General features: G+C 39.9%; 3 protein-coding genes across 5 annotated transcripts in view; 2 read left to right on the top strand and 1 right to left on the bottom strand.

Moving 5' to 3' along the window:
• Positions 1–24,173, top strand: part of LOC115628687 (putative GPI-anchored protein pfl2) — a 46,784-nt gene extending 22,611 nt beyond the window's left edge. Inside the window, exons 3-8 of one of the 2 annotated variants that reach the window (XM_030524862.1) lie at positions 3,247–3,325; positions 21,254–21,342; positions 21,535–22,063; positions 22,121–22,718; positions 22,778–22,951; positions 23,876–24,173. In XM_030524862.1, the coding sequence (XP_030380722.1) occupies positions 21,294–21,342; positions 21,535–22,063; positions 22,121–22,718; positions 22,778–22,951; positions 23,876–23,986 (1,461 nt within the window). In that variant the 5' untranslated portion in view covers positions 3,247–3,325; positions 21,254–21,293 and the 3' untranslated portion in view covers positions 23,987–24,173. Of the gene's footprint in view, positions 1–3,246; positions 3,326–21,253; positions 21,343–21,534; positions 22,064–22,120; positions 22,719–22,777; positions 22,958–23,875 lie in introns of both variants that reach the window. The other variant, XM_030524861.1, reaches the window with a different exon arrangement.
• On the top strand, positions 4,658–9,884 carry LOC115628755. The gene is made up of 2 exons (XM_030524971.1): positions 4,658–5,425; positions 6,117–9,884. Exons 1-2 carry the CDS (start codon positions 4,658–4,660, stop codon positions 9,831–9,833), a joined length of 4,485 nt encoding a protein of 1,494 aa, XP_030380831.1. The 3' UTR covers positions 9,834–9,884.
• On the bottom strand, positions 12,789–14,746 carry LOC115628688. 2 transcript variants are annotated; one of them, XM_030524864.1, is made up of 3 exons: positions 14,459–14,746; positions 13,165–14,384; positions 12,789–13,053 (listed from the first exon to the last, which is right to left on the bottom strand). In XM_030524864.1, exons 1-3 carry the CDS (start codon positions 14,475–14,477, stop codon positions 12,949–12,951), a joined length of 1,344 nt encoding a protein of 447 aa, XP_030380724.1. In that variant the 5' UTR covers positions 14,478–14,746; the 3' UTR covers positions 12,789–12,948. The 2 variants fall into 2 exon arrangements, with proteins under 2 accessions (XP_030380724.1, XP_030380723.1); XM_030524863.1 differs by having other exon boundaries at positions 13,165–14,746.
• Positions 24,174–26,720: the final 2,547 nt, after the last annotated feature.

The following is a 26,720-nucleotide window of genomic DNA, read 5'->3' as shown; positions in this document are numbered from 1 at the left end:
ACAGTAGCTTTGAAGAAATTGAGAATTTTAGGAAAGTTGCTTTAAAAACCACAAAAAGAAACTACAGCAGCTGTGAAGAAATCGAGAATTCTACAAAAGAAGCTTTAAACACCACTGAACAATCGGATACCACAAAAAAATCTGAATCTTGTGTACACAATTGTTGGTTTTCTTTTCATTGTGATTGGAATATTTTTCGACTCTCTCTTGATGGGTTTATTGTTTTGCATGGTTTTTAAAATAGATTTTAAAACTGTTTGAAAACTTGAGCTGACGAGATTGTTGCTCTTGTTGCTAATTTGGCTAGCTTTTCTCCATTCCATTTCCTATAATTCCTTATGAGTTACTTTTTTCAATGTGGACTGTTGTTCGAGGTTTTGGAAGTATGATGTGTTTAAAATTTTTCTGTTGCGCTTGCCAGTTCTACTGCAATAAGGATCGCTTCTGTTTCTGCAGGAAATGTTTTACTTTCTGTTTTATTTCCTTCACATGTAGGCCCATATAGAGCAAAAATGCAGACAAAAAAAGCCCAAGATTGGCCCACTTGCTTGGCCTACATAAAATGTTTATCAATTCTTAATGCTGTTAACGTCGTGCTAAACTGCGATTAGAACGTATTGTTGTTGTTGTTGTTGTTGTTGCTACTCTTTCTATATTGTTGTTGTTGTTGTTGGTGTGTGCCACTTATAAAATGCAACTATGTCAGTCGACTTGCTGACCGAATGGAAGTGATTGCTGTGGTTGTTGTTGTTTAGCAAGCGAGCCCCACCTTTAAATTCTAAGCATGCATGGCTACGCGATATTTACAGATATACATCTGTACATAAGTATATATACATATATGTATGTAGACCCACCCACACACACATGTAGAAGAGCTGGGCACATCTGTAAGAGCGCTGTTGTTCACCAAAGCCGACCGAGTGGATGTCTTTACTTTCTCAGAACCGCAACAAACAACAACAGAGTAAAAATAAAATAAGCGTTGACTTTGGCCAATATACGAGTATGCTATACCTTTATTATATACCCGTATGACTTGTAGGAAGTCGCGCCCATTTCGTATTCCCCTCCATGCCCAAAAGTCAATCAGCGACACGCAAGCCCCCTGAAAACAGTTCTCATCGCCAACTGGGAGCCGCGCCCAACCTTCGTAGGTTCGCTTTCAATTGCGTTTTACTTTTCCAAGCATTTGTTTTCAGTTTCTTGCCTTGTTTATTATTATTATTATTATTTTTTTAATACAATTTCTAATAACCAGGCATCTGTGAGACAGACATGCAGCTCTCCAATGATTCACTTCGTCAATTGAATGAAGACGAGCATGCAAATTAGTTGAGCGGGGGGTCCGAGAGGGGGTCCGGTAAATGCCTTTTTGACATTTGGCGGCATTTCATTGAGTTGCCAAATAAGCCAACAAGCGAATAATCATTTTTATTAAATTGTGTGTGGTAAGAAAAGCAATTAAAAGTCGCATGAACATATAACTACTTATATGGACTCGTATACGGGTACATTTCACAAATAAGACCGCTCTGCCAAGTTACCAAGCAAATGTATTCAAATGCAATTCATGCAATTACAAAATTACATTAAAAAGCCGGTTGCTTTGACATCACGGAAATATTTGCACGAAATGCAAATCGATTCTCAATTCCCTCTTGAAAAAAGTAAATACTTGTAGGTGTTTTCGTAAATATCCCTTTATTGATGGCTTATTGCGTTAGTTCCATAAGAAAGCAAAAGTAACTCTGTGTTTCTGCTATCGTATAAAAATGAGAATCGAATTATTAATTTCCGTTTTACAAGTAATATCGGTTTATTTTTTCCCATACTTCTTAATTACCAAAGATGCAGTCGCAAAAGCGTGTAAACTTTTACAAAAAAGGCCAAAATATTTGCTACAAATAAATAAAATGGAATTAAATATCTCCAAATTAATGATTCATCGCATTTTTACCGAACAACAAAAACGTTTGTTGTATTTAGACAAAAGGTGATTATTGTGAATTAAACAAAATAAAATAATAATTCATTTCGCCGAAATAACAATTCTGAGTGATGTTAAGAAGCCTGTCCCTGTTTTCGATTCCGCATTAAAAGCTCCTCTAGAGCTATAGTTTTTATTGAGGCGTCAAGAAAGGTATATATATATATGTATACCTAATTGTGTTTTTACACGGTAGATTGGTTCCTAAAAAAGTCGTGTTACAAACCGTGTAAAAAAAGACATTGATCATATGCAAAATAAATCGTGGTAAATGGAATAATGTCGTGTAACCATATATAAAAGTTTTAATTTTCAAACCATATTAAATCAAAACCGTGTAAAAACAGAATTAGGTGTTTATTTATTTTTGCCCTAAAAAGTTGATGTTTTATGTAAAAAAAAATTATGATATCAAGCATTCGATTTTTAAGCATATATCCAAGAAAATGTTGAAAAGAAAAGAAAAACTGTTCAGCACTTAAGTTTTCTGATGTAGACACGCATAAAAAAAGAGACCACAATATTTATAAAAATGTATATATATTGACACGCCTCTTTTAAGGTGTGACACAAACATTAAACCCATACGCTGTCTTCTATTTAAACCACAAAAACAAATGAAGGAAGAGTGCTTAAAATTGTTGCTAAATTATTGATAAGCCGAAGATATAAATGGCTTAAGACAGAAAAAAAGAAATACAATATTTTTGAATGTCAGTCTGGCAGCAAAGAAACAAACAACTGCCAACTGTCTTAGTTAAGCGCCCAAACGGCTTTAAAAACTACATACATACCTACATACATACCGGTACTCGTAAAAAGCGTAAATACCGTCAAGTCGGCTCAGTGCAGACTCAAAGTCAAATGCATAAATAATTACCTTAGTTGCTTGCGCCACGCACTAATTCATAATTGGATAAATGAATGAATAACAGACGCCTTGCATTTATTATAAACTATTTACTATTCACTTCTCTCTGAGACAGAGTTGAGCGCTCGATGGCTCAGTCTAAATCATTGGCCATAACATGCTCGGTAGGTTTTGGCCAAATTTTGTGTGCAGCCAAGCTACTACTTATTATCATTATGATTGGTCTGGGGGCCCTTGGCTTTGGCCGATCTAATGGCAGCGCTTATGTAAGCTTTTACTATTTGTATTTTTAAGAAAATATGAAAAATACAAGTATATTTAATTTCAAATGCACTTTTGTAACGCTTTGCTATATTTCTGTTTTTCTGTTTTTCTGTTTTTGCAGATAAATTCGAAACTGAACGCTGAACCAGAAGCTTGCAAGCTCGGACGCTGTTGAGCCACAATACGGCCAAAGGCAATTCGTAAGTAAATATTTGTTCAATGCAGGAGACAGGAAGCACCATTCCCATCCACAATTTTCAAAGTTTTCCTAATCACATCCGGCAATGGCAACAATTGCTAGCCAAACACACACACACACACACACATTGTACAATAAAAATGGCAATAAGTGCAATAACAATAGCAAGAAAGACGCAGCATATCAACAATTCATCTCAATGTACAAACATTCGAGTATCACACATACATACTTATATACCTTCGTATGTCAAATTGCGACATTTTTTCATGCAAATCTCATTGTTGGGTCTGACTCACAGAGCCTACGCCTCCAACCTCCAACTGCTCTATAGCTCGGTTGCTATTGCACCTAAAAGTGAATTGTATCTTCATTTTCATTTTTTTATATTTTTTTTTTAAACTGTTGCAAAGTTTTGCATTTCGTAGATCCCCATTATAAGCTATTCGCATAAAGACATATAGTATATTAAATGGAAAAGGTACAACCTTCTTGCGTTTAAAATTTCTTGAGAAAAGTCGCCACCTATTTTGTCTGTCGCCCTCTCCCTGACAAATGAATGCCATGTTTCGATCATATTTTTATACCTAAACTAAACCCCTAAAAAATCGGTTGAAAATAAAAAAAAATTTCCTGTTAAGGTCTATAGTTGAGTTTTTATACCCCGCACCCGAAGTGTAAAAAGTATGTAACAGACAAAAGAAATGACAAGAGAAATCTTGATCTGTCTGTCTGGATGAACGTCTGGATTTCGAAAACGGCCGAGTCAACATTGACAAAACTTGGCATATAGCCGCTCGCAGTTCCTATGTAATACAAGTTCATTTTATTATTTTTGTATTTGCCGCTTCTCTTCCCCCACACAGAGTTTCGTCCATACTATACACAATTCCAAAGTAAATTTAGGAGCACTACGTTTGTTGAAAAAAGTTATCATTAATGGCAGAAATCTTGTTTAACCAAAATCTGTTCTGTGCTATATTGAAAATTATTTTCTTCTGGTCAGTAAACCTAATTGGAGTCTGTCATATTATTTATATACAATTATAGTATTCTAAGGATGACTTATGATGGAAAAAAAAACCTTGCCTAACATGCCTTGTGCTTTGAACGCAAGCTATATTTATTAATCGGTAATCGGCTAGTAGCAATTATCGAAAGGGCTTATGTGTCTGTTCAATACTTTTCAATAGTCGAAGTAGGCGTTGTTTCGGAGCTACAGATGCTATGGAATAGCTGTCAAACATAGTTCTCATTTTTTGTATTTCTCTTTTTCGGTCATTTAAAAACGGTTTCCCTCAAAAGTCAGATCAGTGAACAAACTATTTAAAAAATGTTCAATCGCAAATTTGGTGAATTTAGTGGCCGGGGTAATGCGCGTTATCGATTTTTAAACACTTCTACCGGCTACAACAACAATAATAATAATAGTAATAACAACAACAATATGACAACCGGACACGTCGATGGAAATTATAATATGTATGGGGGCGGTGATGGTTATGGACCCACAGGGCCTACCAACAACGAATCGATTTACATGGGTGAGCCGCTCATATACGTGCCCATACAATTTGGGCCTCCCCCATCGGCCGGCTATCCTCCGATGCAGGCGGTCCAATCGATGCAGCCCTTGCAGACGGTTCAGCCCATGCAGGTGGTGCCACCGGTTCAACCGGCTCAACAGATGCACCCCGTACAATCGGCAGGGCCTGTGCAAGCGATGCAATCCCTTCAGGCCATTCCCATTTATGTGCCGGTTATGCAGACAGTGCAGGCCGCGGCCCCCTCCTTAGTTGCTGGAGCGGGACATGCTCCCATTGTGCCGGCAACCTCGCATGTGCTGGTGCAAATGCCCTATCAGCGTCCTTCCACTTGTGACGTCCCATTGCAAGAGCTGCCGAGTGTTCCTATACCCAACTATGAGGCCAAGCCTTACACTAGCATTCCGAGCGGATCTGTTTACGAGCCGGGTATTGATACAGGAGCGTGGCGTCCACCACAACCACAAGTGCTGACACCCCAGTCGGCGGAACCGCAAATAGAGGAACCACACAATGCTGACGAGCAACATAATAATAACGAACAGCAAGAACCACAGGTGAGTTGGCATGCAGTGTCCTGTTGTCCTGCAAGCCTGGTATCGAAACCCGATAGGCACAACTCACCGGACTACGATTTAGTAGGGATGTAAATCGAAGAGAAAACATCGACGTCTCTTTACAAAAAATCATTCGCATAAAGCATCGATGCATCGATGTATTCAAAAATTAACTTTTCATAGAAAAAGTTAATCATATTAGAGAGAAAATCAACAGGGATGTTTTAAATCACAAATGTGTATTATTCAAGATGACATAGTAATTTTTTTTAAAGGTGATTAAAGCAATCGTGTTCGTGAGTTTTAATGAACTTGTGTTTTAAAAATAAATCCATCCAACGCATTTTAATAATAATAAATATGTAAATAAATCAAATGAAGATCAAATTCTTAACAATCTAATATATAAAATACACATTTCAATAAAAACAACACCAAGAAATGAGAGCGCCCACAGAAAATGAAAAATGTTCGATGTTTGAAAAAACATCGATGGATCGACGTTGCATCGCAAGGAAAAAAACATCACGAAACATTGATGCAACGTGCTAAAAACGTCGTCGATGCTCGATACATCAATGTTTTTTTACATCCCTACGATTTAGTAGGCTTCGGTTTCGATATTTTACACACTGGTTGCTGCGTTTCTTTTTTGAATCTAATCTAATCTACTTATTAACCAAATGCTCAGGATGCTGGCGAAGCCGAGAGCAAAAATACCCTTGAAGACAACACTTCTGGCATCAATAATAATGATGGCAATGACGACAGAACCCCAGAACCGGATCAGTTATCGGCCCATGCTGGATATCATTGGTCGATTCTCAGCAATCGTGTGCATCGTTGTGGTGCGACTTTGGAGCTTTTATACACCGGCGACACCTATCCAAGACCGGTGGCGCCTCAAACATCGCCAGTACCGGAGAATGAAGAGGCGGTATCATTGCATTTTGATCAGTCATCGACATCGCCACACGACGAGCAGCTCTGCAAACCACCAGATGATCAAAGCGATCAGCTTTATTTCTTCGTGGAAGACGAACAGCCCTGCACTTCACAGCAGGCTGCTAATCAGCGTTGCATCGCATCACAGGATGAACAGCCTTGCACATCGTGGCAGGCCAGACAGAAGAATGGTGATGGTACACCCTCACCACAAGAGAATCAGCATCAGGATCAGGCGCATGATCAAGCTTCTCACTCTGAGATTCCTTTGAAGGATGATTCAACTCGGGACGACCAGTCCGCTACATTATCGCAGGCTTCCAATGAAAATCAGCCAATCGATCAGTGTGATCAGCATCCCACAACAACGCCTAGTGTGGACATCCCGCTATCCACCGGAGGAGATGGACCGAATTTAACGGCTCTGTCGGGACGTACTCGAGCCATTGTACACCTGCCGCCGAGCGTACTGCCGACTGCGACTGGTCTGCCCGATTTGCCGGGAGTGATCGATGCTTTTAATTATTTTATGTATCCTGAGAATCGCGCTCCACCAAAGCGGGATCAGTTCTCTACTACAATTACTATGATACCGAAGCGCACGGAACAGACTCCATCGCTACAAGGCGACGACGATGGCAATGCGCCACAGAATGATGGTGCAGATCTGACACAGTACGATGCGACCACAACTCAAGATTATAATGACGGAGCTATAGAGCGGGAGGGCGATTGTGAAACCGAACGAGAGGATGGCAATAATGAAAATCAAACAACTATGGAACCGCAGGACGATGGAACCGTAACAGCAGATGACGAGGTAAGGAATTCTGAAACCATGCCGCAGAATGAGACGACACAACCCGATGATGGCAATAGAAGAGGTGGACCAGCGAATAATGTAGCAGGCACTCTAAAAATGGAGGTCGTTCCGCTGCCAAGTGTGCATTGTGGCCCAATCGATGTGGGGGCCCTCAATTTACCGTTTCAGTGCTTCAGCACTATGAGCATATCGGAGTCTCTCAATCAACCCGCTGATGAACTAACTAAATCGTTCGATGCCACCATTTCGCCAAAGTATGTGCTCGATTCGCATATTCAGCAGCGTCTACAGGCTGCGATTCTCCAAAGGGAAATACCCGTTGCGGACGCTCTCGCGCCTATTGTCCGCGACATTTTGGATGAGCATAGACGGCTGCGAGAGGCTGGCTTGGAACCTTTGGCTGTGGAGGAGCCGTTGCCGGAAATAACGATGACATTAACCGATGAGCCGAGGTCCACTGATTCTGTGTCGACGTCCATGCCGCAGGAGGTGTCGCCAGAGTCTCCAAAACTGTCACCACCGGCTTCCATGAGCTGGGATGTCAATGAGCAGCAACAGATACCCTATGTTGAGGAGCAGCCAGTGCAGACAACGCCGCAGCAACCAATGCCGCAACCAATGCCGCAACCAATGTTGCAACCAATATTGCAACCAATGTTGCAACCAATGCCGCAACCAATACCGCAACAAAGGCGCCCACAACTGCTGCTGCAACCCTTGCAACAACCTCTGAATCAACCACTGCTGCCGCATCAGGGACTATGCAATCAACATTTAATTCAGGCCGTGCCCTTGGGAACGTTTATACCCAGCATGCCCACGTCCTTCATACGTCCGCAACAAAACCCGCCCATGGCCTCAGCGATCTTTCAAAATGCGAGCAAGAATCAGGCCAGAAAGAAGAACAAAAAGAAGAGTAAAAATCCGGCATATAATAGTCAAGCTCAGATACCACCACAAGCATATATGGAGTATCCAGATCTTCCGCTATCGCAGCCCATCAACAGCAACATGCAACAGTCCCCAGCTTCTTGGATAATGCTAGGCCAACAGGCGAATAATCTGAACAACGGCCCGGCCGTCACATCTTGGACTCAATCTAAGAACAAGCACAATAAAAAAAAGCCACTTGCAGCTCGCGAGGAGTCGTCCGGTCCGGCAAATAGCAATCAAGGCAATGGCTCTGTGCCGCAGGCGTATGCAAGTTATCAGGCTCCTTCTCCATCGTCCTTGACCTTGCCGTCGCTTTCCCCGGCTATGCAGGCCCAGTCTCTTGTTGAAGTGTCGCAGCCAGTTGCTGTTGATCCGGACAATAATTTGAATGATAAATCGACCTTTGGATGGAGTCTACCGGTGACCAACAACAAACGTAACAGACGCAAGCCTCAGGCAGAGTCGAAGCGAAGCGATCAGACCGGTTTAGGAAAACGCGGCAATGTGAAGGAAGGAGGACCGCAGACAAGTTGGCACCAGACTCCGCAACCGCAACTACAACCCCAGCCCAGATGGGGGGGTGGCCAGCAGCGGGTCTTTAACAATCAGGTTGAGTCAGCCTCCAACAACAATCAGCCGAGACTACCCAGATGGGGTCAACAGGTCAGCAGCTTAAACAAATGGATCCAGCCAGGCAAAAGTAAATTCGAAGCTTCGTCGCAGTCAATATGGAGTAGAGTGCCAGTTGGTGTTCCGCAGAACAACGACGATATAAGCGAACCTCCCCAGTCCTACAATTGTAACTACAATCAGCCGAAACAACCCAGATGGGGTCTGCAGGACCCCAATTTTAACAAATGGAGCCAGCCCGGCAAAAGTAAATTCGAAGCTTCGCCACAGTCGATATGGAGTGGAGTACCAGTTGGTGCTCCGCAGAACAACGACGACATAAGCGAACCAATAGCTCCCCAGTCCTACCATTATACCAACAACAACAATCAGCCGAAACAGCCCAGATGGGGTCAGCAGGAACCCAACTTTAACAAATGGAGCCAGCCCGGCAAAAGTAAATTCGAAGCTTCGCCACAGTCGATATGGAGTGGAGTACCAGTTGGTGCTCCGCAGAACAACGACGACATAAGCGAACCAATAGCTCCCCAGTCCTACCATTATACCAACAACAACAATCAGCCGAAACAGCCCAGATGGGGTCAGCAGGACAGCAACTTCAACAAATGGAGCCAGCCCGGCAAAAGTAAATTCGAAACTTCGCCACAGTCGATATGGAGTAGAGTGCCAGTTGGTGCTCCGCGGAACAACGACGATCTAAGCGAACCAACGCGTCCCCAGGCCTTCAATAGTAACCACAATTATAGCAACAACAATAATAACAATCAGCCGAAACAACCCAGATGGGGTCAGCAGGTCAGTAACTTCAACAAATGGAGCCAGCCCGGCAAAAGTAAATTCGAAGCTTCGCCACAGTCGATATGGAGTAGAGTGCCAGTTGGTGCTCCGCGGAACAACGACGATCTAAGCGAACCAACGCGTCCCCAGGCCTTCAATAATAACATAAAGGAAGTGTCGGAGGCGCCAATTTCCCAGACTTCTGTTGCTGGTAACAGGACTAAGAGAACAAACAATAAGAAGAACAAAAATAACAATAGCAACAATAAAAATCAAGCATCCCAGTGGCATAAGGAATAAATGGAACTATCTTTGCAATTTGAACAGTAAAACTGGAAATTAACAAAAAAAAAAAAAAATCGGGTCTGGGCGATGATGACTGATGAGAAATATTCAAATAAAATTATTGCTTATTTTTTAATGTATATTCTATATTTTATGTATATGTATATTTTTACAATAATCTCTGAAGTGAATGCCTGGTAAATCAATTGTTGTGTTTTATGCGTTCCATACATACATACTATGTACAGTGAGAACTCTCTTGGCCGGACACTCATCCTCGTCCAACGTTTGCCCGGCCTAAGGGAGTGTCCGCTTAAAGGGATACTTAAATACTTAGTACACCGACCGAATGTTCTCGAAAAGGTGTTCTTCTAAGAGGGGTGTCCGGATAAAAACGTGGTGTCCATTAATAGAGTTTTTGAAGTTGAGAATTTCGTTTTTAAACAACTGCAAGTCTTTATTGAATTATTTGTTATCCAATTCCCAGCCTCGTCCTGCTGTTCCCTAAAATTCCCTAAACCTTTCCTGCTGCAGTTAGGGGTCTGCGTCTGAGTCCAAAAAAGACTCTCTTGCCTACTCTGAACCTAGCCCCCAGTAGATTGTCTATAATGAGGTCTACCACGCCTTAATAGTTAGGTATCTTATACAATTTCAACAATTTAGTTTACCATTTCACCCTTTAGTTGGGGTTGAAATGTTTGGGTAAACAAATCAGAGAAGAATAGTTTGTAAAATGGTTACATAAAGCTATATCCATATGTTACATCTTAGGCAAAAAAGATTTAAAACGTCTACCATGAATTAATAGTTAAGTATCTTATACAGCTTCCACAGTTTAGTTTACCATTTCACCCTTTAGTTGGGGTTGAAATTTTGGGTTAACAAATCTTAAATGAATAGATTATAAAATAAAATGGTTACATTTTCTTACACCTGTAAAGCTATACCCATGTGTTACATCTTAGGCAGATAAGGTTTTGAATTCGTCTTCTAATTGCATTTCTTGGCAACCATATAATTTCACTTTTCTTTTGAGCCATTCGTCAAGCCTTCGATTTGCACTAACCGGCAATAGAGAGAAGAAAAACGAAGAAAGTGAAACATGTCCACAGTGGCGGCTTAAAAATCAATTGCCATTGTCAGTTTGGCGGTAAGAAATTTCATTTTCTAGCAGATATTACCAAATAGCACAAACAAAAGAAAATGCCGAAACGAAGACGATGACAAGTCAGCAAAAAAGAAATATATTGTCGGCGAGAAGACCAACGACCCAACCAACCATCGGAACTGCCAAGAGCAAATAAATTTGTCACATGCCGCCACCACAGTCGAAATCGCATGTGGAAATGGGAAGTGAAATAAAAAAACATTATTGAAAGACATCTTCTGTCTCTCGGCCGGGGCTGGTGGTGGTCAGAGAAGAAGGATGTGTTGCGACTGACAGACTGACAATGGCAGCCACAAAAGGTTTTTTTTTGCATGGCGACCTCAAAAAGAGCTTGGGCCTAAAAACTTTTGTTTCGCTTTCTGGCGACAAGAGTTTCGCCTCGAGATTCTTCTCAGCCCACACTTTCGATTTGCATGCCCGCACAGAAAGCCAAAATGAAGTTATTTGTTAACTAAGTGGAAAGACACACACACACACACACACACGTACAGCAGCGAAATCTTGGCAAAAACAAAAATATATATATATGTGGAAAACTGCACGCAAAAAGTAAAATGAGTTAATTTTATTGTTGCCTGTTTTCCAAGAAAGAAAGAGCGAGCAAGAGAGAGAGAGAGAGAGAGAGGGAGGGAGGGAGTGGAGTGGAGAAGTTCAACACAGAAACAATTACTTTGCATTGTGTCTTTGTTCGAAAGTCGGCGGTAATAGAGGCCTGTGGGGGCGTGCTGACATTACTTGGGCCACATGTGCGACAAACTGGCACAAGTTGCTAATTGGAGAGGCGCGCAGGTACTGGTGTGGCAGGGGCTGGAATGCTTGCCAGGTAAGACTACAAATTATACATACGACGAGTATGTAGCAGAATTCACGGCAGCTGAAAAGCAAAATACTAGGCATCGTTTCCAAATCTTAAAGGGTACTTCGTTTTTTACCCCTCGTTTTGTACTCCCCTAGAACGTGTACAAAAGGTCCCCTCCATTTTCTCTCAGACTTCCTCCAGATCCAGATCCGTCCGTATGAACACCTGGATCTCAGAGACTATAAAAGCTAGAGAGACCAAATTTTGCACAAAGATGCCTTATGTGTGTACGCTATACGAGTTTGTTTTATTTTTTTGTTCCCCCCACTTCCCCCCTATGGGAGTTTTCTCGATTTTCCATTCGTATAATCGCCTATATCTCGGAAACTATGAGACCTAGGGACAGCAAATTTTAGTCAGATGCATTATGTGAAACGCAAAAAATGTGTATTTTGGAATTTCCCTTCCTCCACCCTCTCCACCACAATCCATAACTCCCCTAATTCTTGGAATTTTTCATTGAAATTCGGAAAATACCTTCCATTAGTGATTTTGAGTCCGTATGTCGAGTTTCATAATTATAGGCCGATTTCACAGGAAGTTGTAGCCATTTAATGTATATATGACCAAGCAGTGACCGCAGCTGTTGTTGTTGTTGGTACTGCTTTGCATAATTATACTGCACATATGTACAGAGTATTTCAAAGTCGGGATACCCGACTTTAGCTCCTCTACTTGTTTTATTTATTTATTTATTTATTTTTTTTTTGAGATTGTGATTGGTTTGGGATCACTCCACATTCCCTTAAAGTCCATTTGACAACATCGCTGGATCTCAGTTACTAAAAATTTCCTTTCCTTACACAGACTATTACAGACTGCCTATATTTGGTGTCTTTCAGAAAGTCTATTACGAGGACTATGAGAAAATGTCGAAGGTCCAATATCGACTTTTCTATAGACTAACCTGTGATGTGACTATTACATCTATTCTAAATCATTATTGTTTTGTTCGAAGCTTGCATTTATTTGTTATAATTTTCTGGCATACAGATTGGGGAAACAGTCAATACTATGTGCCTAAGTGGCATTTAAATCGCGTAATTAAAATAATAAACGATTAAAGTAAGCCTCTGGCATTAGGCATCAACGATTCATTTACATTAATTCTTATAGAAGAAAAGCTGTATGTCCTCAATGGGGCGATTCTCCTCAGCCATGCGTTCCAACTTAATGGTGCCCAGCTTGAAGTACCAATACGATGCATACTGCAGGAGAGAGAGAGACAGGGAGAAAGAGGGAGAAAGAGGGAAAAAGAGAAGGAGAAATGTCTATTAAAACCGCCCCTGGAACATTTGACGCGTACGAAAATTTCTTACCAAACGCTGATAATCATCGCGTATGGCGTTGCAGCGACTCAGGACGACACTGATCGGGAAGTCTGTGTTCTCGCTGCGTCGTATGCGATAAATTCCCTGCAGCACCTTGCCACTGAGCAATGGGCAGTCGATCAAATAGAGCTCGCAGAGGCCGGGGCACATCTTCAGCATGTCCAGTAGCTGGTATTCCTTGAGGTCGTGGCATCCGCTGAACACCAGATACTTGTGGACCCGCGGCATATTTAGCTCGACAATCTCACGATCGTTGAAGCGACAGTTGATGAGAACGAGGCCGCGCAATCGGGTGCAGCGTTGCAGTTCGGCATCCCGGATCCAGAAGGGTCCACCGAGAAAGGCGCAGTCCAGCTGCACAATCTCCATATCAGCCGCCTTGTGCTCCACCACATAGCGCATGCTCTCGATGGCCAATTCCCGATGCTCCTCATTGCTCGTCAGCTCGAGCAACTGCAGCTGTGGCAGCTCGATGATGAAGCTTCTCGAGGCATTGAATATTGTGACGGGCAGGGAGACATCTTGCATTTGCTTGCAACGTCCAATGCGACGCACGTCCAGCGGCTGTGCATCTGATTTGACGAAAATACGCTTCAGCTTCGAGCAACGCTCCAGGACGCCGGTCAATGCCGACTGTGAGACCTGGGCGTCGAGCACAAGAAATTCCAGTTGCGGGAACTGCTCGATGAAGTGCACCTGAACGTCACAGTACACCTTCAGGCGACGCAGATTGCGCAACAGCTTGGGCAGAGCATGCAACGGCCATTGGGCCATACTGGGCGCCCCCGGGAGGGTGCCCTCGAACTGATCACCATTGCCTCGATGACGTTTAACGGGTGGCTCGACACCCACCAAAAGCTCGCAATGCTGCACACTATTCAACGCCTTGACGCCCGACTTCTCGAGCACGTTCAGGTTCTCCTGCAGTCGTTCGGCCGTAAAATAGACGTACTTGAAGTCGTCGACCATTGTGCATAGGAAATAGGCCAGATCCTTGCCGCACAGATCCTTCTCGACCGTGCGAAAGTCGAGGCGCTTGTGTGTGTTGCGCCACAGTGTGGTGCAAGCCTCAGGCACCAGCTTGTGGCTCCGATAAAGCGCCAACTGATCCGACACTGGCAACTTGCTCACAATGTTCTTCAGAACGTGGCGCTCCATGCGGGCCGCCGCCATCTCCTCGATCGGCTGCGTTTGGTCCGAGTGCCGTGCTGTGGGCCGAAGGGGATTTCGGTTCGGTTCGATTCGGATCGGATCGCATCCCATTAACTCACTCACTACTTACACTTCTTTTCACGACTCATGCTGGGTCCCTGGCTATTTCACGATTCGGTCGCACGCTTTTACACAAAAATTTACACGTAAGGTTTTAGGTTGTTTAAACAATTGAACTCTCCTACCGATTCACTAAGAATGTATTAACTTGTTGTTTGTTTTTAATTGTTGTAATATATTTTACACAAGCTTGCAATGTGAGTGTGTTGGTGTGTGTGTGTGTGTGTGAACGGCTTGAGGGCAAAAAATACTGACTACGCCTGGGAATATAAAACAATCGAATTGTTCAAGAAATTTTGATTTTAAAATAGAGGCCTAAGTGATTCATGGAGCCTATCAAAAAATGAATTGACTTCTGCTCATAGAGAACTATTTACTATTTACTAGACAGAAATAAATAAATAAATAGCCTGATTGAATAACCGATTTATTTAATTACAAAGTACAGCCTTTTAGTTATGGCACTACCAATAAGTATAAGTAAATAAAAAAGTATCTAATTTAAAAATGAAATGTTTAAAAATGGCTACAACTTGCAAGTAATAATATTAATTAATGTTTTCAATTAACTAACCTAAAATTGGTGATTGTAATCAATTTCTTTCTAAATAAATATATTTTCATAGAATATTGTAGTTCGAATTTTTGGCTAATAGGGAAACATTCGCCTTAAAAGATTTCAAGATGATGGCCTATCATATCCATTACAAAACATTTCTGTAGAACAAGATGGCGATACAGTTTGCATTAACAATTCTTAATTGCTGATACTTCGATATAATAAAAAGATAATGACGCGAAACACACGCCAAAGAAAGCGAAGAAGTGGTTTCAAGCTCAGAAAATTATGTTACTATTATGGAGTGTCCTGCACAATCACCAGACCTTTATCCAAAAGAATAGCGTTGGATAAGTGTTTAGAAAGGAGTGAGAGATGATAATTCCAAAAATTCTGAAATTCAAGCAACAGAAAATACTTGGGAAAATATACCAGTCTTCAGATGACGCATTTATATTAAGTAGAAGGAGAAGTGTAATTTAAATAATTAAATTACCTAAACAATTTCATAGAACGAATTCAGTTTCTTATTATTATGTTTCTATTATTTCGCACAGGGCTTTATATAGTCTCAATAGCATAAAACAAACTAACCCTCGTTTGCTGTCAAATATATTAAAAATATTTATTTTGTGATGATCCCGTGGTCACATCTGACATTGTCTTAGGAACGATAGAACTAGGAAGGTTATCTAAAAGGAGCTATAGAATTTTATAGTAAGATTGTGATAATTGATCAAAATAAAAGAGGACATCATTTTCGATTTTATAAGGAAAGAATTTAGGAAACTTGCTGTTCCTTATTTTATTTATTTACAATGAAATTATATTTTTCAATGAACGACTCTTTTTCACAATTCTATCAACTATTCTTTCGAAAAATGTCACTTGCTGCAACAGTTTGTTGCGTTAAAAGGAGGATGCCGTTCATAAATAGTCTTAATTTGCTGATTCATAGTACTTGTCACCTATAAGTACATATGTATGTATATAGTAGTATGCACTCGTATGCTACCCAGTGCCGTTGATGGCTGTCCCCCCGTCCCAGACATCCTCAACTGATTACCTTCAGTGGAGATGTGACATCGCGTGCATTAGAAAGTAAGCGTGAACTTTCCCATTGTCTTAGACTGGCGCACGACATTGACTGTGAGCCACGCCCACATGGGCGCCCACCTCTTTTGCTTGGCTTTGCATTTGCATAATAATTGTGCCGCTCTGCATCTAATTATGGGGTTTGTTTTATCTTTTTTATGGTTGTTGTCTTTTTTATTTGTGTTTTGCCTTTTCAATTGCACGCCTGAAGGTTGCACTTGTTTTGCTTTAATTGCAGTCTAACTGCTCACACACACATACACACATACACACACACACACACACACACACTCACATACACTGTACAAGACAGCACACATTCAAAAGCATTTGTTTGCACTTGTTCCAGTTTTTATTTCTGTTTTTTTTTTCGTGCTTTCCGTCGTGTTTGCCATTTTACTTTCGCATATGAAAGTGCATCTGCAATTCCCTTCGCATTCTGCTTTTAGAAACTGACCGACCAGCGCCTATAATGCAGTCCATAGGCCCCCAGAGCTGGCCCGACTCGTTGGCCTTGGGTCTCATTTAAATAGGCTTAAAAAAATGAATAGCGTATTAAAATTGCATTACGTGAGCAACGAACGACCTGCGCTCCAGTTATTAAAACTGAACAGTTAAGTTAAAACTGTGACCAACAAATTGCGGCTTTTGTGTGAGAGGTCGCTAAGCTTAAGTCGCTTAAGTACCTGCTTTCAACTTAAGGGCTCTATTAAATCATTTTTTATTGAATACCAAATAGGTATGTAATGTTACGGTGATGACACACTTCCAAAACAGTCGGATATTTCTCAAAATGAATTTTTGGATTTGAAAAATACATACAAGTACATCTAATTTCCACCGATTGCGAGTCTAATTTTGTAGCGTTTACCATTTCTGTCCGAACTTTTGCTTTCTAACTGCATATAGTATATCCCTTTATAGACATATTCATAAATATTTTCTTTAAAAAAATACAAAAAATGTTTTGCAAACTTAAGTTCGATAATTCGAATAATTTCCAACTTTTCGGCCCTGCTCTCATATTTGTGTTATTTTATCTGATATAGCCTATCTGATATAATCCGTGGTTTGATAAAACTTCATATCCCTAAATATATTCCTTAATAGACATACAAACAATTTTAGTATAAACATTTATTTCGATAATTCGTTGTCATGGCATACATATGTTCCTTCGAATAATTTCCAACTTTTCGGCCCTGCTCTCATATTTGTGTCACTTTATCAGATATAGCCTATCTGATATAATCCGTAGTTTGATAAAACTTCATATCCCTACATATATCCCTTAATAGACATACAAACAATTGTAGTACATTGATATCCAAACAACATATCCACGGCCTTACAATTCTATTCTATTAATTAATTATAGCTGAACAATATACGACTTCCCCGGTTGCACATAAATCTAACGGGGTGATGAAATTAAAAAAAAAAAACAAACAAATATCTGACAATACTAACAATACCTCTTTTTTCTAAACTTAAGCTTTTCATTACGAATTATGTTCATTATCTTGTACATAATGGAGTCAATATTTGGCTTTTTTCTTTATGCGAAAAGAAAGGTATTTTGCTTAACAAAAATATTTAGATATGGGCTATACCTGCTCTTGCGTTGAGCTCTGTGATAATCCAAACCGGAAAGAAAATACTGCATATGCCCCATAACTTTTTGCTCGGCATGGTGTGGTGTCTCATTGGCTGTATGTGTGTGTGTGTCTCTTGCATAATAGGTTCATAAGTTGAGAAGAAGCGGAACAATCTAAGCCAAAACAACAATACTTGTAATAGCAACAGGGAAAACAACAACTGTGTCACGCACAGAGATCAGCATAAAGAGATAGCTCGAGAGAGCGAGAGAGTTTGTGAGCGGATGAGTGAGTAAGAGAGAGTAAGAGAGACGCATAAAATTTACATAAGGCCTCCCAGCAGCTGATGTTGTTGTTGTTGCTGTTATTTCTTCTTCTGCTGTTGTTGTTGCTGTTGCTGCTTCTTCTTCTTCCGCTGCTGCGATCGCTGCTCGGGCGTTCCGCTTTGCCGCTTTTGCGCGATGCTGATGACTGACTCTTTGTTGTTGTTGTTGCGATTATTGTTTGTTTTCGGCTGTTCGCCACCCACCCCCCAAAGAGTGTTAGGCTTAAATTCGTATTCCCCCTCCATTCTCCGCCTCTCTTCTCCGGAATTGGTTTTGTTTGTAATTTCATGTGTGTGTGTGTGTGAAAATGCTGAGTATGCGTTCCTGTGTGTGTGTGCGTTTGTTTATATGTAGATATGGTGTCATTCGTTATGGTTCGCGAATCTTTCAAAGCTTTTGTTTGCGTACAACAACAACAACAACAACAACAAAGCGACAATTGTTATATTCTTGACTTAATACACACATACATACATACTCGTACATCATTCGCTTGTAGAATTTTCATATGCACATCATAAAAGGTGACGAAACGCTCATTAAAAACGGCAACAACAACAAAACAACTACAACAACGGCTTTAGCAATTGACCTTTAACGCCTCATGTAGCCGGTTTCTTGCGCTGCGTATCAGGTGGCGTATGCGTAATATTTCTTATTAAATCATTTCGACAATATATATTTAACAAATCCTTCACCATCCATTCCCCCGCCTTTGAAGAGTTGAGCTTGACAGCGGTCTGATTGAGGTCATTGAGGCCAAAGTGCGCTTATCGACAGATCAACCCAGAATTTATATGACAGCCAGTCATACAAATGCTGTCACACATTATTCTATATATACATACATACATCCATACATATGCGTGCATACATACATACTTGTATGTGTCTCATTCGATACCATGGACAATGAGTCGAAAAATTAGAACAATATCCCACTCCCCCCCACCTCAACACACCCCTCCCGACTCCAGCTAAAGACAACAATTTGTACGAGCTTTTTGGGCCTTTGTAGACATTAACCCAAATATGTATGTTCGTAGAAATGAGTGCGAACTTTTTAGCACACACACACACACACACACACACAAGCACATACACCCCGAGACTCGTATAGACTTGAAACTCAATTTTAGTTTTACTACATATAGCTGTGGGGACACAATAGTCGCACATTTGTTGCTATCGGTTCTAAGTATCTAGAGCATGATAATTTTGCTTCTTCTTCTTCTTTACAATAATAAGGCAGGATGGCAGAAAAGCAACAGTTTGTAGGCATTTCTGCATTTCTACTTTCTTAATATCAATGTTAAATTTGGACTCAGCTTAACTCAAGAACAGAAGATAATAATTGATTAGCACTTTTTCAAATATCAATTCACATAGAAAGATGATTTCACATAATTTTAATTCTCCTATATAAAGAAATTAATAAATTAAGACTTCACTTTTCACATACTCACTGTACTCGACGGGTAATGGTTGTACTAGAAAGTCTAAACACAAAATATATATAGCAGGCAGAAGAGCGCAGTTTAGTTTAATAAGAGAATATTTATTAACATTTTTTCAAATATCAATTTACATATAATGAAGATTCCACATAATGTAAATTCTTCTACATATAGAAGTTAATAAATTGAATCCCACTTTTTCAAAAATCAATTCACATATAAAGAAGATTTCCCATAATGTAAATTCTTCTATATACATAAATTAATGAATTAGGACTTCTCTTTGTATACCCTTTACTCGTCTAAGCCCCAAACTTATATAGCAGACAGAAGAGCGCATGGCAGACTCTGTTTTATAGTTACAACAAATGATCAACCTGACGAAACGATTAAAGAGACATTTCCGACGGTCTGTCTGTCTGATGAACGTCGAGAACTTTTGAATCATAAGCCCTAGGGACACCAAGCATGATATGTAGACTTGTCTTATCAAAACGCACAGCAAGTTTATTGCAAACCTCAGCTAAACTTATTATTTATAATAGCTGTCATAGGAACAATCGGTGGAAAAATTACTCTTACTCGCATAACTTTTTTGTTCATAAAGTAATCTTGTGCAAACTTGACATTTTCAGGTTTTATAAAGCACCTCATGATATTCTGAAGTTTCATTTTAATCGGTGCACTATATTATATAGCTGCCATAGGAACAATCCGTGGAAAATCAATCTTAGTACCAAACATTTTTTGCTTATTACGATATTTTAGCCAAATTCAATATTTTACAGGTTTTATAAAGCACCTCATAATATTCTGAAGTTTCATTAAAATCGGTGCACTATATCATATGGCTGCCATGGGAACGATTAAGTTCAAATGTTGTAGCGGGGAAACGCGTAGGTATAGGGTATTCTTGAATCTGGCCAATATTAGTTTTATTATATTTCTAAAACTGGCTAAAAATCTTGTGATTTTGTCTCTCATTTCCCGTGTATTTTAATTCGTTTCGCTCAGAGCCCAATTGGTTGGTTAGTTGTTGGCCTAAGTAGTCGTTTTAAATGTTCCTTTTATGGTAGCAGAGCCGTAAGAGCCGAAAACTTGCCCAAAACGCTTACAGGCTTTGTTAAGCAATTCAAGCCAATGCCGGCAATTAAGCGTTAAAGCCACAAATAACCTCATTGTCTGTCTCCCTGTTGGCCAGGCCGACACCGAAAATAAATTTAAGAAGAAAAAGAAAGAAACTACAAACTTGTCAATTACACGTTTATGGCAAAAATTTCGCCGTGCCATCTTCTGTTGAAGCCCCAAGCTTCAGGCCTGGCCAATTAGCGTGGGCAGCATAAAAAAGAACTCGGCTCATTAATGAGTAAAGGAAATTGGTAGGCAACTTTTTGTGGCATTTGTGTCGTTGTTGCGTCGCCAGCGAGTCGTCGACCTTCAAGCCTCATATTCATAATGTGATGTGTGTTTTGTTTATAAACTTTGCGCCAAAATGTACATTTGCCCAAAAAGGAAATGCGTCTTGGTCGGGGGACCATGAACTGAAACGGGTTTTTGATTATATTCTGTGCGCGAGACGAAGTCATGTAAGGTGTGCGGATGACTTCATCAGCATCGGCTATATATCCGAAATACATTTTATTGTCTCACTGCCCTCAGCGAGGCGGTGACTCACGGCGCATACGCGGCGGATGAGCAATCCGCGTATTAGCTTGACAAACCACTATATCCTATACTCACATTTTCTCTCTTTCTGTCTTTCATTTGCAGCGCCCAGTACTGAGCCCAAAATCACAGCACGCGCCGCATCATGACTTTCTACTGGTGGTCCCATTGGTTCTGGATAACCTGGCTAGGCGGTAAGTAAGCAGTTCTTTACGAGACTCCCGATCTTATAAACCAAGTGAACAATTGTTGACTCTCCCATCAGTAATGGGGCTAACTTTTCGTCCCCCGCAAAGGAAATATTATATTTCATTGGATCTACGATATCTCGTATCAATTTAATGTTTTCACAGAGAAATGATTTGAATATCAATCTTTTTTTGCAGTGCATCTCATGCCTAATGCCATCACACATGTGCACACATATCCCAGTCAAGAGATTACATTAGAGTTAGCCAAAAGACAGGAGTTTCAAGAGCAACAGCGGGAGATAGCAGCGCAGGCGCAGCTGCCGACTCGTCTGACCACAAAGCTGTACCAAACGACATCGAGTCTGGCATGGTCAACGGCCACGCCCCCGCTAAGTAACGTCATGGACTTGACACTGAAGCCTGCAGGCGAGGCAGCAGCCACGCCCACCTACACAAGTGAGCTTCTAACTGACGTGGACGAGGTGGAGGGCAACGAATCGGATGAGATGATGACGACTGCAACAGCCGTAGATGATGGGAGAATTGAAGATAACGAAGAAGATAATGAAGACATCGATGAGCTCGACACGGATGCAGATCCCGATGTCCAGCTCTCACATAATCAATACGAGTTCAAGCGCTCGGCAAATTTTGCGGCCGATGCGGGTGCAACGCTGCCCTCCGAGCATTTGAACAACTATACGAATTTTAGCAGCATAACAAGGTGAGAGAAACAAGAGAAGAAGATTATAATTATTTTACCCACTTTCCCCCTTTGCAGTACAAATAGCAGCAGTATCAATAAAAATAATACCAGCGGGTATAGCCATGACAACAAGAGTGGAGCGAGGAACAACACATCCCAAGAGGAACCCACAGCTGCCCCAAGCAACATTAGCAGCAGCTCGAGTCCAATAACAAAGGCAACAACAGCGGCAGCTGGAGAAGCCACAAGCTCGTCCGCAGCTCCACACCCTATCCATACCACAAGCAGCGTCACTTCGCTGCCTCTGTCCAGCACCACAACAGTATTGGGTGGCTCCGGCGTAGCGGCGACACCGTCCACGCCCAAAATAAATACCGAATGGCTGCCGCTCGCTGGACGAGTTGCTGATCTTGATGCTGAGGATGGGGAGTTGCAGAAGGTTCCATTCACGCTGGAGAATGCCAACAAGGAGGATGAGTTGCGACGCGCCGAGAACGAGCATCGATCGCGCAAATCCAAGGAGCTATCGGCGGAATATAAGCACATCAATCGCTATATAAACTTCTCCAGCGATTCGAAGAGTCTGTTGACGCGCTCCGCTTCTGCAGCCCCCAATGCCGCGGCCTATGATGCAGACGAGAGTAATATTTCGTCCGAGGCGCTGGCCATTCAGGTGAGGCCTTCAACCGCTTTCCACCAAACATTTCACTATAACGTAACCTTTCTCTGTAGCGCACCTATTTTCTGGATGCGGGCGCAATATCCGCCATTTGCTTTACAGTCTTCGGCATTTGCTGTGCAGTGGGTACCATTGGCATTGTCCTATATAGGCGTCGCTATCTGAACAAACCACAGGCCCTCAGCGAGCCAGACTCCAGTGTCTATATTGATGATAGCACCATGCGTGTAAGTGTAAGGATTCGTTGGCCATGCAAGCACCACCACCACCACCACCACCACCACAACAGCACATTCGTTCCATTCCACTGAAGAGTGAGACAAAAGACAGAATATTGTAGAACTCAGGATCCAAAGGGATCCGGGTGGTAAGCCGAGGTAGATAGGTAGCAATTGCTATACGAAAAAGCACCACAGCAGACACAAGATTGAGAAAACTCTGGCTATCATACGCTGGAAATAGAATATTACAGAACTCAGGGACTCGAAACTCAGGTTGTAAGCTTTCTCATCTTACAAAAGATTATCTGATATCAAGAAATAGCGTTAATTCCGTAATTCATGTTGCTATCAATATGACATTTTAAAAATCTGTGCGATGGGTTCGTTATATCCTACGACATTCATACTCAAAGCCAGAAAATATTACCAGTTAGGAATTACCCTTTTCCCCAAAAATAATTTGGACCTATTACTATACATTTGAGCAACAGGAAAACACAATTGAAAATTCCATTAAAATTCCCAATAAATGCAAATTTGGTCGCTTTTATTATTCTTCTATTATACGAATCTAGCATGTATATGTATGTATGTATACTTTTATGAATTCATATCATGACTGAAGCATGATTAAAAAATGTCTAAGTTATCATCAAATATAATAATTGTCCAACCAGGACATAAGACAAAAAATTTCCAAAAAAAAAAAGATTTCAAATTTCAAAATGTAAAATATTAAAAAAAGTTATAAAAATGCATAAGAGATCTTTCAGTGAAAATCAAACGTGATTTAAATATAAGTATATGACGAATAGATGTTATACAGTTTTCGGATTTAAATTTTGTCTCACTCCTATGGTACATCATCGTGCGCTGTCTGGAACTGGGAAGTACACTTTTATACTAATTTCTTGGGTTTTTTTGTTTTAGGATAACTCTGATGAGATGTATAGCCTGGATAATGACTCGTTTCTCAACTCACTGGAGGCAATGACAATACAGAACTATTGGACGGACACTGTGAAACATACAAAGCTTTAATTTCGAGCCTCTGCCGCATTCTCTCTATAATTCTCTCAAGTCTTAAGTCTCAGACTCCTGCCCCCACGATGGAGCGCACATAATCATTAAGTATTAGGCATTTAAGGCAACTACAACACACTGTATGTATTAACTAAATGATAGACATACATACATACTCGCATGTATGTATTGTATTTGAGGAAAAGAAAAAAAAACGAGCAACTTAGTGTAAGACAAACTACCAAAATTATGTTTAGTTCATGTGTAGACTTAGGTGTGTCTTCGTTTTTTTTTTGGTTTTCTTTTCTTTTTTTTAAATGAGACTTTAAGTTACACTTTCTTTAAAATTCTTTTTGTCGCACTAACAAAGCTGTTTGTTGAATTATTCTTAAAACTATCTATTTTTCCGCATGCTGTGTCCGACCATTTGAAAATGAGAAGGACTTCTCCTGCATATGTTTTTTGTATATTTTATTTATTGTACCCTCTCTAGCCTTAGATTATGAATTGTGTATTTAAGACGAGTTCTTTTCGGTTATTATATGTACACTTATGTATGTGAGTGTTTTTCTTTAAATTAAATGGTATTTTTAAAGTCTTAGATTTGTGTACAACAATTAAATGCAATCATTCCTTCCAGTATAGCATAGAGTGCAACTTAATATGTAATTAATGTATTTAAAACAACAACAAAACGAAGCACTTGACTATACAAGTGCGACGCACACAATACATACATACAATAAAAATCACATATACACGTTAATAAACTAAACAAACATAGTGAATGTGTTTAATGTCCAATTCTAAATGCAACTACAGGGCATCAGAAAAAAAACAAAGAAGTAAATCCCATTTAATTACGCAAAATAGAAAGCAATAGCAATATTAAAGGCATTTAATAGAACATGTTGAAGACAATTTATTGTTTGTAGTGTACTTTAGCCAACGCACTTTAAAATCGGCCCTGTTTACAAGTATAGAAAATTATTGGACACACTCAACCGAACACTTCCGTATAATGCATTCAATAATATGTGCCTATCTACAACTGATCCTGGGAAGCAAATCCTTGATTAAGCAAAGTGTTATGTTGAATGCGCGCCTTAAATTTCTATATCGGTTCACTTCTCCACTTTTGATGATAGAAACAATTGAAGCGGAGTGTTTCTTATCGCCTGGCATTGCCAAAATATTTAAATAACGCTCAGACCAAAGCTAGCAAGTCTAAAGGGAATTTGCCACTTCTAGCTGGAGTGGAAGAACTGGCTTCTAAAAGATTGTAATGCAAGCATTAAAAACGTCAGATCGCATATCTTCATATTGAAAACCGAGCTGTTATTGTTAAAAAAAATGCTTTTTTTTTTTGTTAATTTACAATTTTCATAATTGACCGGATTTTTATTGTTTTCACAACAACGAAGCAATTAAAAAGAATAAACTGCCAGATATCGCTGTCAACGTTCTCCATAACTATCAAAATCTTTGTAATATACAAACATACTACACAAACTTACTTATGTATGTATGTATGTAGGCAACTGAAATAAACTTTTTAAAATGTATTGTGCACTAAACAAGTTTTGTCAATAAACGCAAGTACGAGTAGTAGAAAGCAATTAAATATTATTGTAAAACTTAGTAAAATATATTCTCACTAATACCGACACCTCAAAAAAAAAAAAACAAAACATTGATTACAGACAACAAATAACTAAATCATATATAAAATTTCAACATGTGTACAACAAAATATTTTAATTTAACAACAAATAAAATAAAGACATACAAAAACATAATGAACATTCAAAAAAGAATGTAATTAGTGTTACTCACAACGAATAACCTTATTCCAGTGGTGAGTATAATTCCTTTTCAGTTTATGGTCGACAGATAATAGCGTTATTCAAATGTGTTCTCTTTAAACTCTGAAACCGCTCAACCGATATTGATCAAATTTTGTGGCAATATTCAAAATAGTCTCGTGGCTGATCCTGTAAAGTTTCGTGGCGATTGTATGAACAGATGTTTTTTTTTTCGATTTTTTAAATTTTTTTCAAGAATTGTGGTATTCCTTATACATTACTGCATTTTTCGATTTTTCCTTCATTTTTTTTTGTTTGTTTCAATATGAAAATAATGAATTCAGGTTAGAATGTCTCAGCAGAAGTTCCAGATAAAGATCAAGATCTAGTCTTGCAAAAGGTTGTGTCCAAGAGAACGATTTAAGGGCTGTGTAGAGCATGCAAATGCGGTGTAGCCAAACACACACGGACTTCTAGTTCTCATTTTTTTAGCACAGAAATCGACAAGTTCGCTAATTTATAGCATTTATATTTTATTCTCTCATATAAATTCATTTCTTAATTCAATTTCCTTTGTGTGTGTGTGTGGTTTTAAAATATATATTTTTGTTTTTATCAAAATGAACATTACTTTTATGAGTGTGTAAACTAAGCCGTAAGTTGCGTGTGTGTATGTTTAATTATAATTAAGTATTTCACGTATCTCATTCCGCTTAAGTTTACAGGCATTTTAAAATATTTGGATTTCAAAACGATCTCGCCAGGAAGCGTCAGCCTGTTGCTTAGAACAAAAACAAATACACTCTTAGCATAAATATATAAATATAAAAAAAAGAAATTGTTTCTTATTCAAAAGTATGCAAGCAGGCAATATTTATGTTGCAGCTTTGCAGCGCTGCAGACAATTTTTAAGTGCCATTTCTGGCTCAGCAATTTAAATGACAATC

The sequence above is a fragment of the Scaptodrosophila lebanonensis genome, unplaced genomic scaffold, assembly GCF_003285725.1.
Source record: "Scaptodrosophila lebanonensis strain 11010-0011.00,11010-0021.00 unplaced genomic scaffold, SlebRS2 tig00000123-arrow-arrow-pilon, whole genome shotgun sequence".
NCBI classification, from domain to species: Eukaryota; Metazoa; Arthropoda; class Insecta; order Diptera; family Drosophilidae; genus Scaptodrosophila; species Scaptodrosophila lebanonensis.
The sequence above is the reverse complement of the archived record's forward strand: the minus strand, read 5'-3'. Positions and strand labels throughout refer to the sequence as shown.

Excerpts from the sequence above, each read along its gene's own strand:
- LOC115628755 (XM_030524971.1), top strand. The coding sequence starts at position 4,658 with ATGTTCAATCGCAAATTTGGTGAATTTAGTGGCCGGGGTAATGCGCGT. Across the intron at positions 5,426-6,116 it reads ACGAACAGCAAGAACCACAG|GATGCTGGCGAAGCCGAGAG; the intron begins GTGAGTTGGCAT and ends CCAAATGCTCAG.
- LOC115628688 (XM_030524863.1), bottom strand. The coding sequence starts at position 14,439 with ATGGGATGCGATCCGATCCGAATCGAACCGAACCGAAATCCCCTTCGG. Across the intron at positions 13,054-13,164 it reads GCGATGATTATCAGCGTTTG|TATGCATCGTATTGGTACTT; the intron begins GTAAGAAATTTT and ends TCTCTCCTGCAG.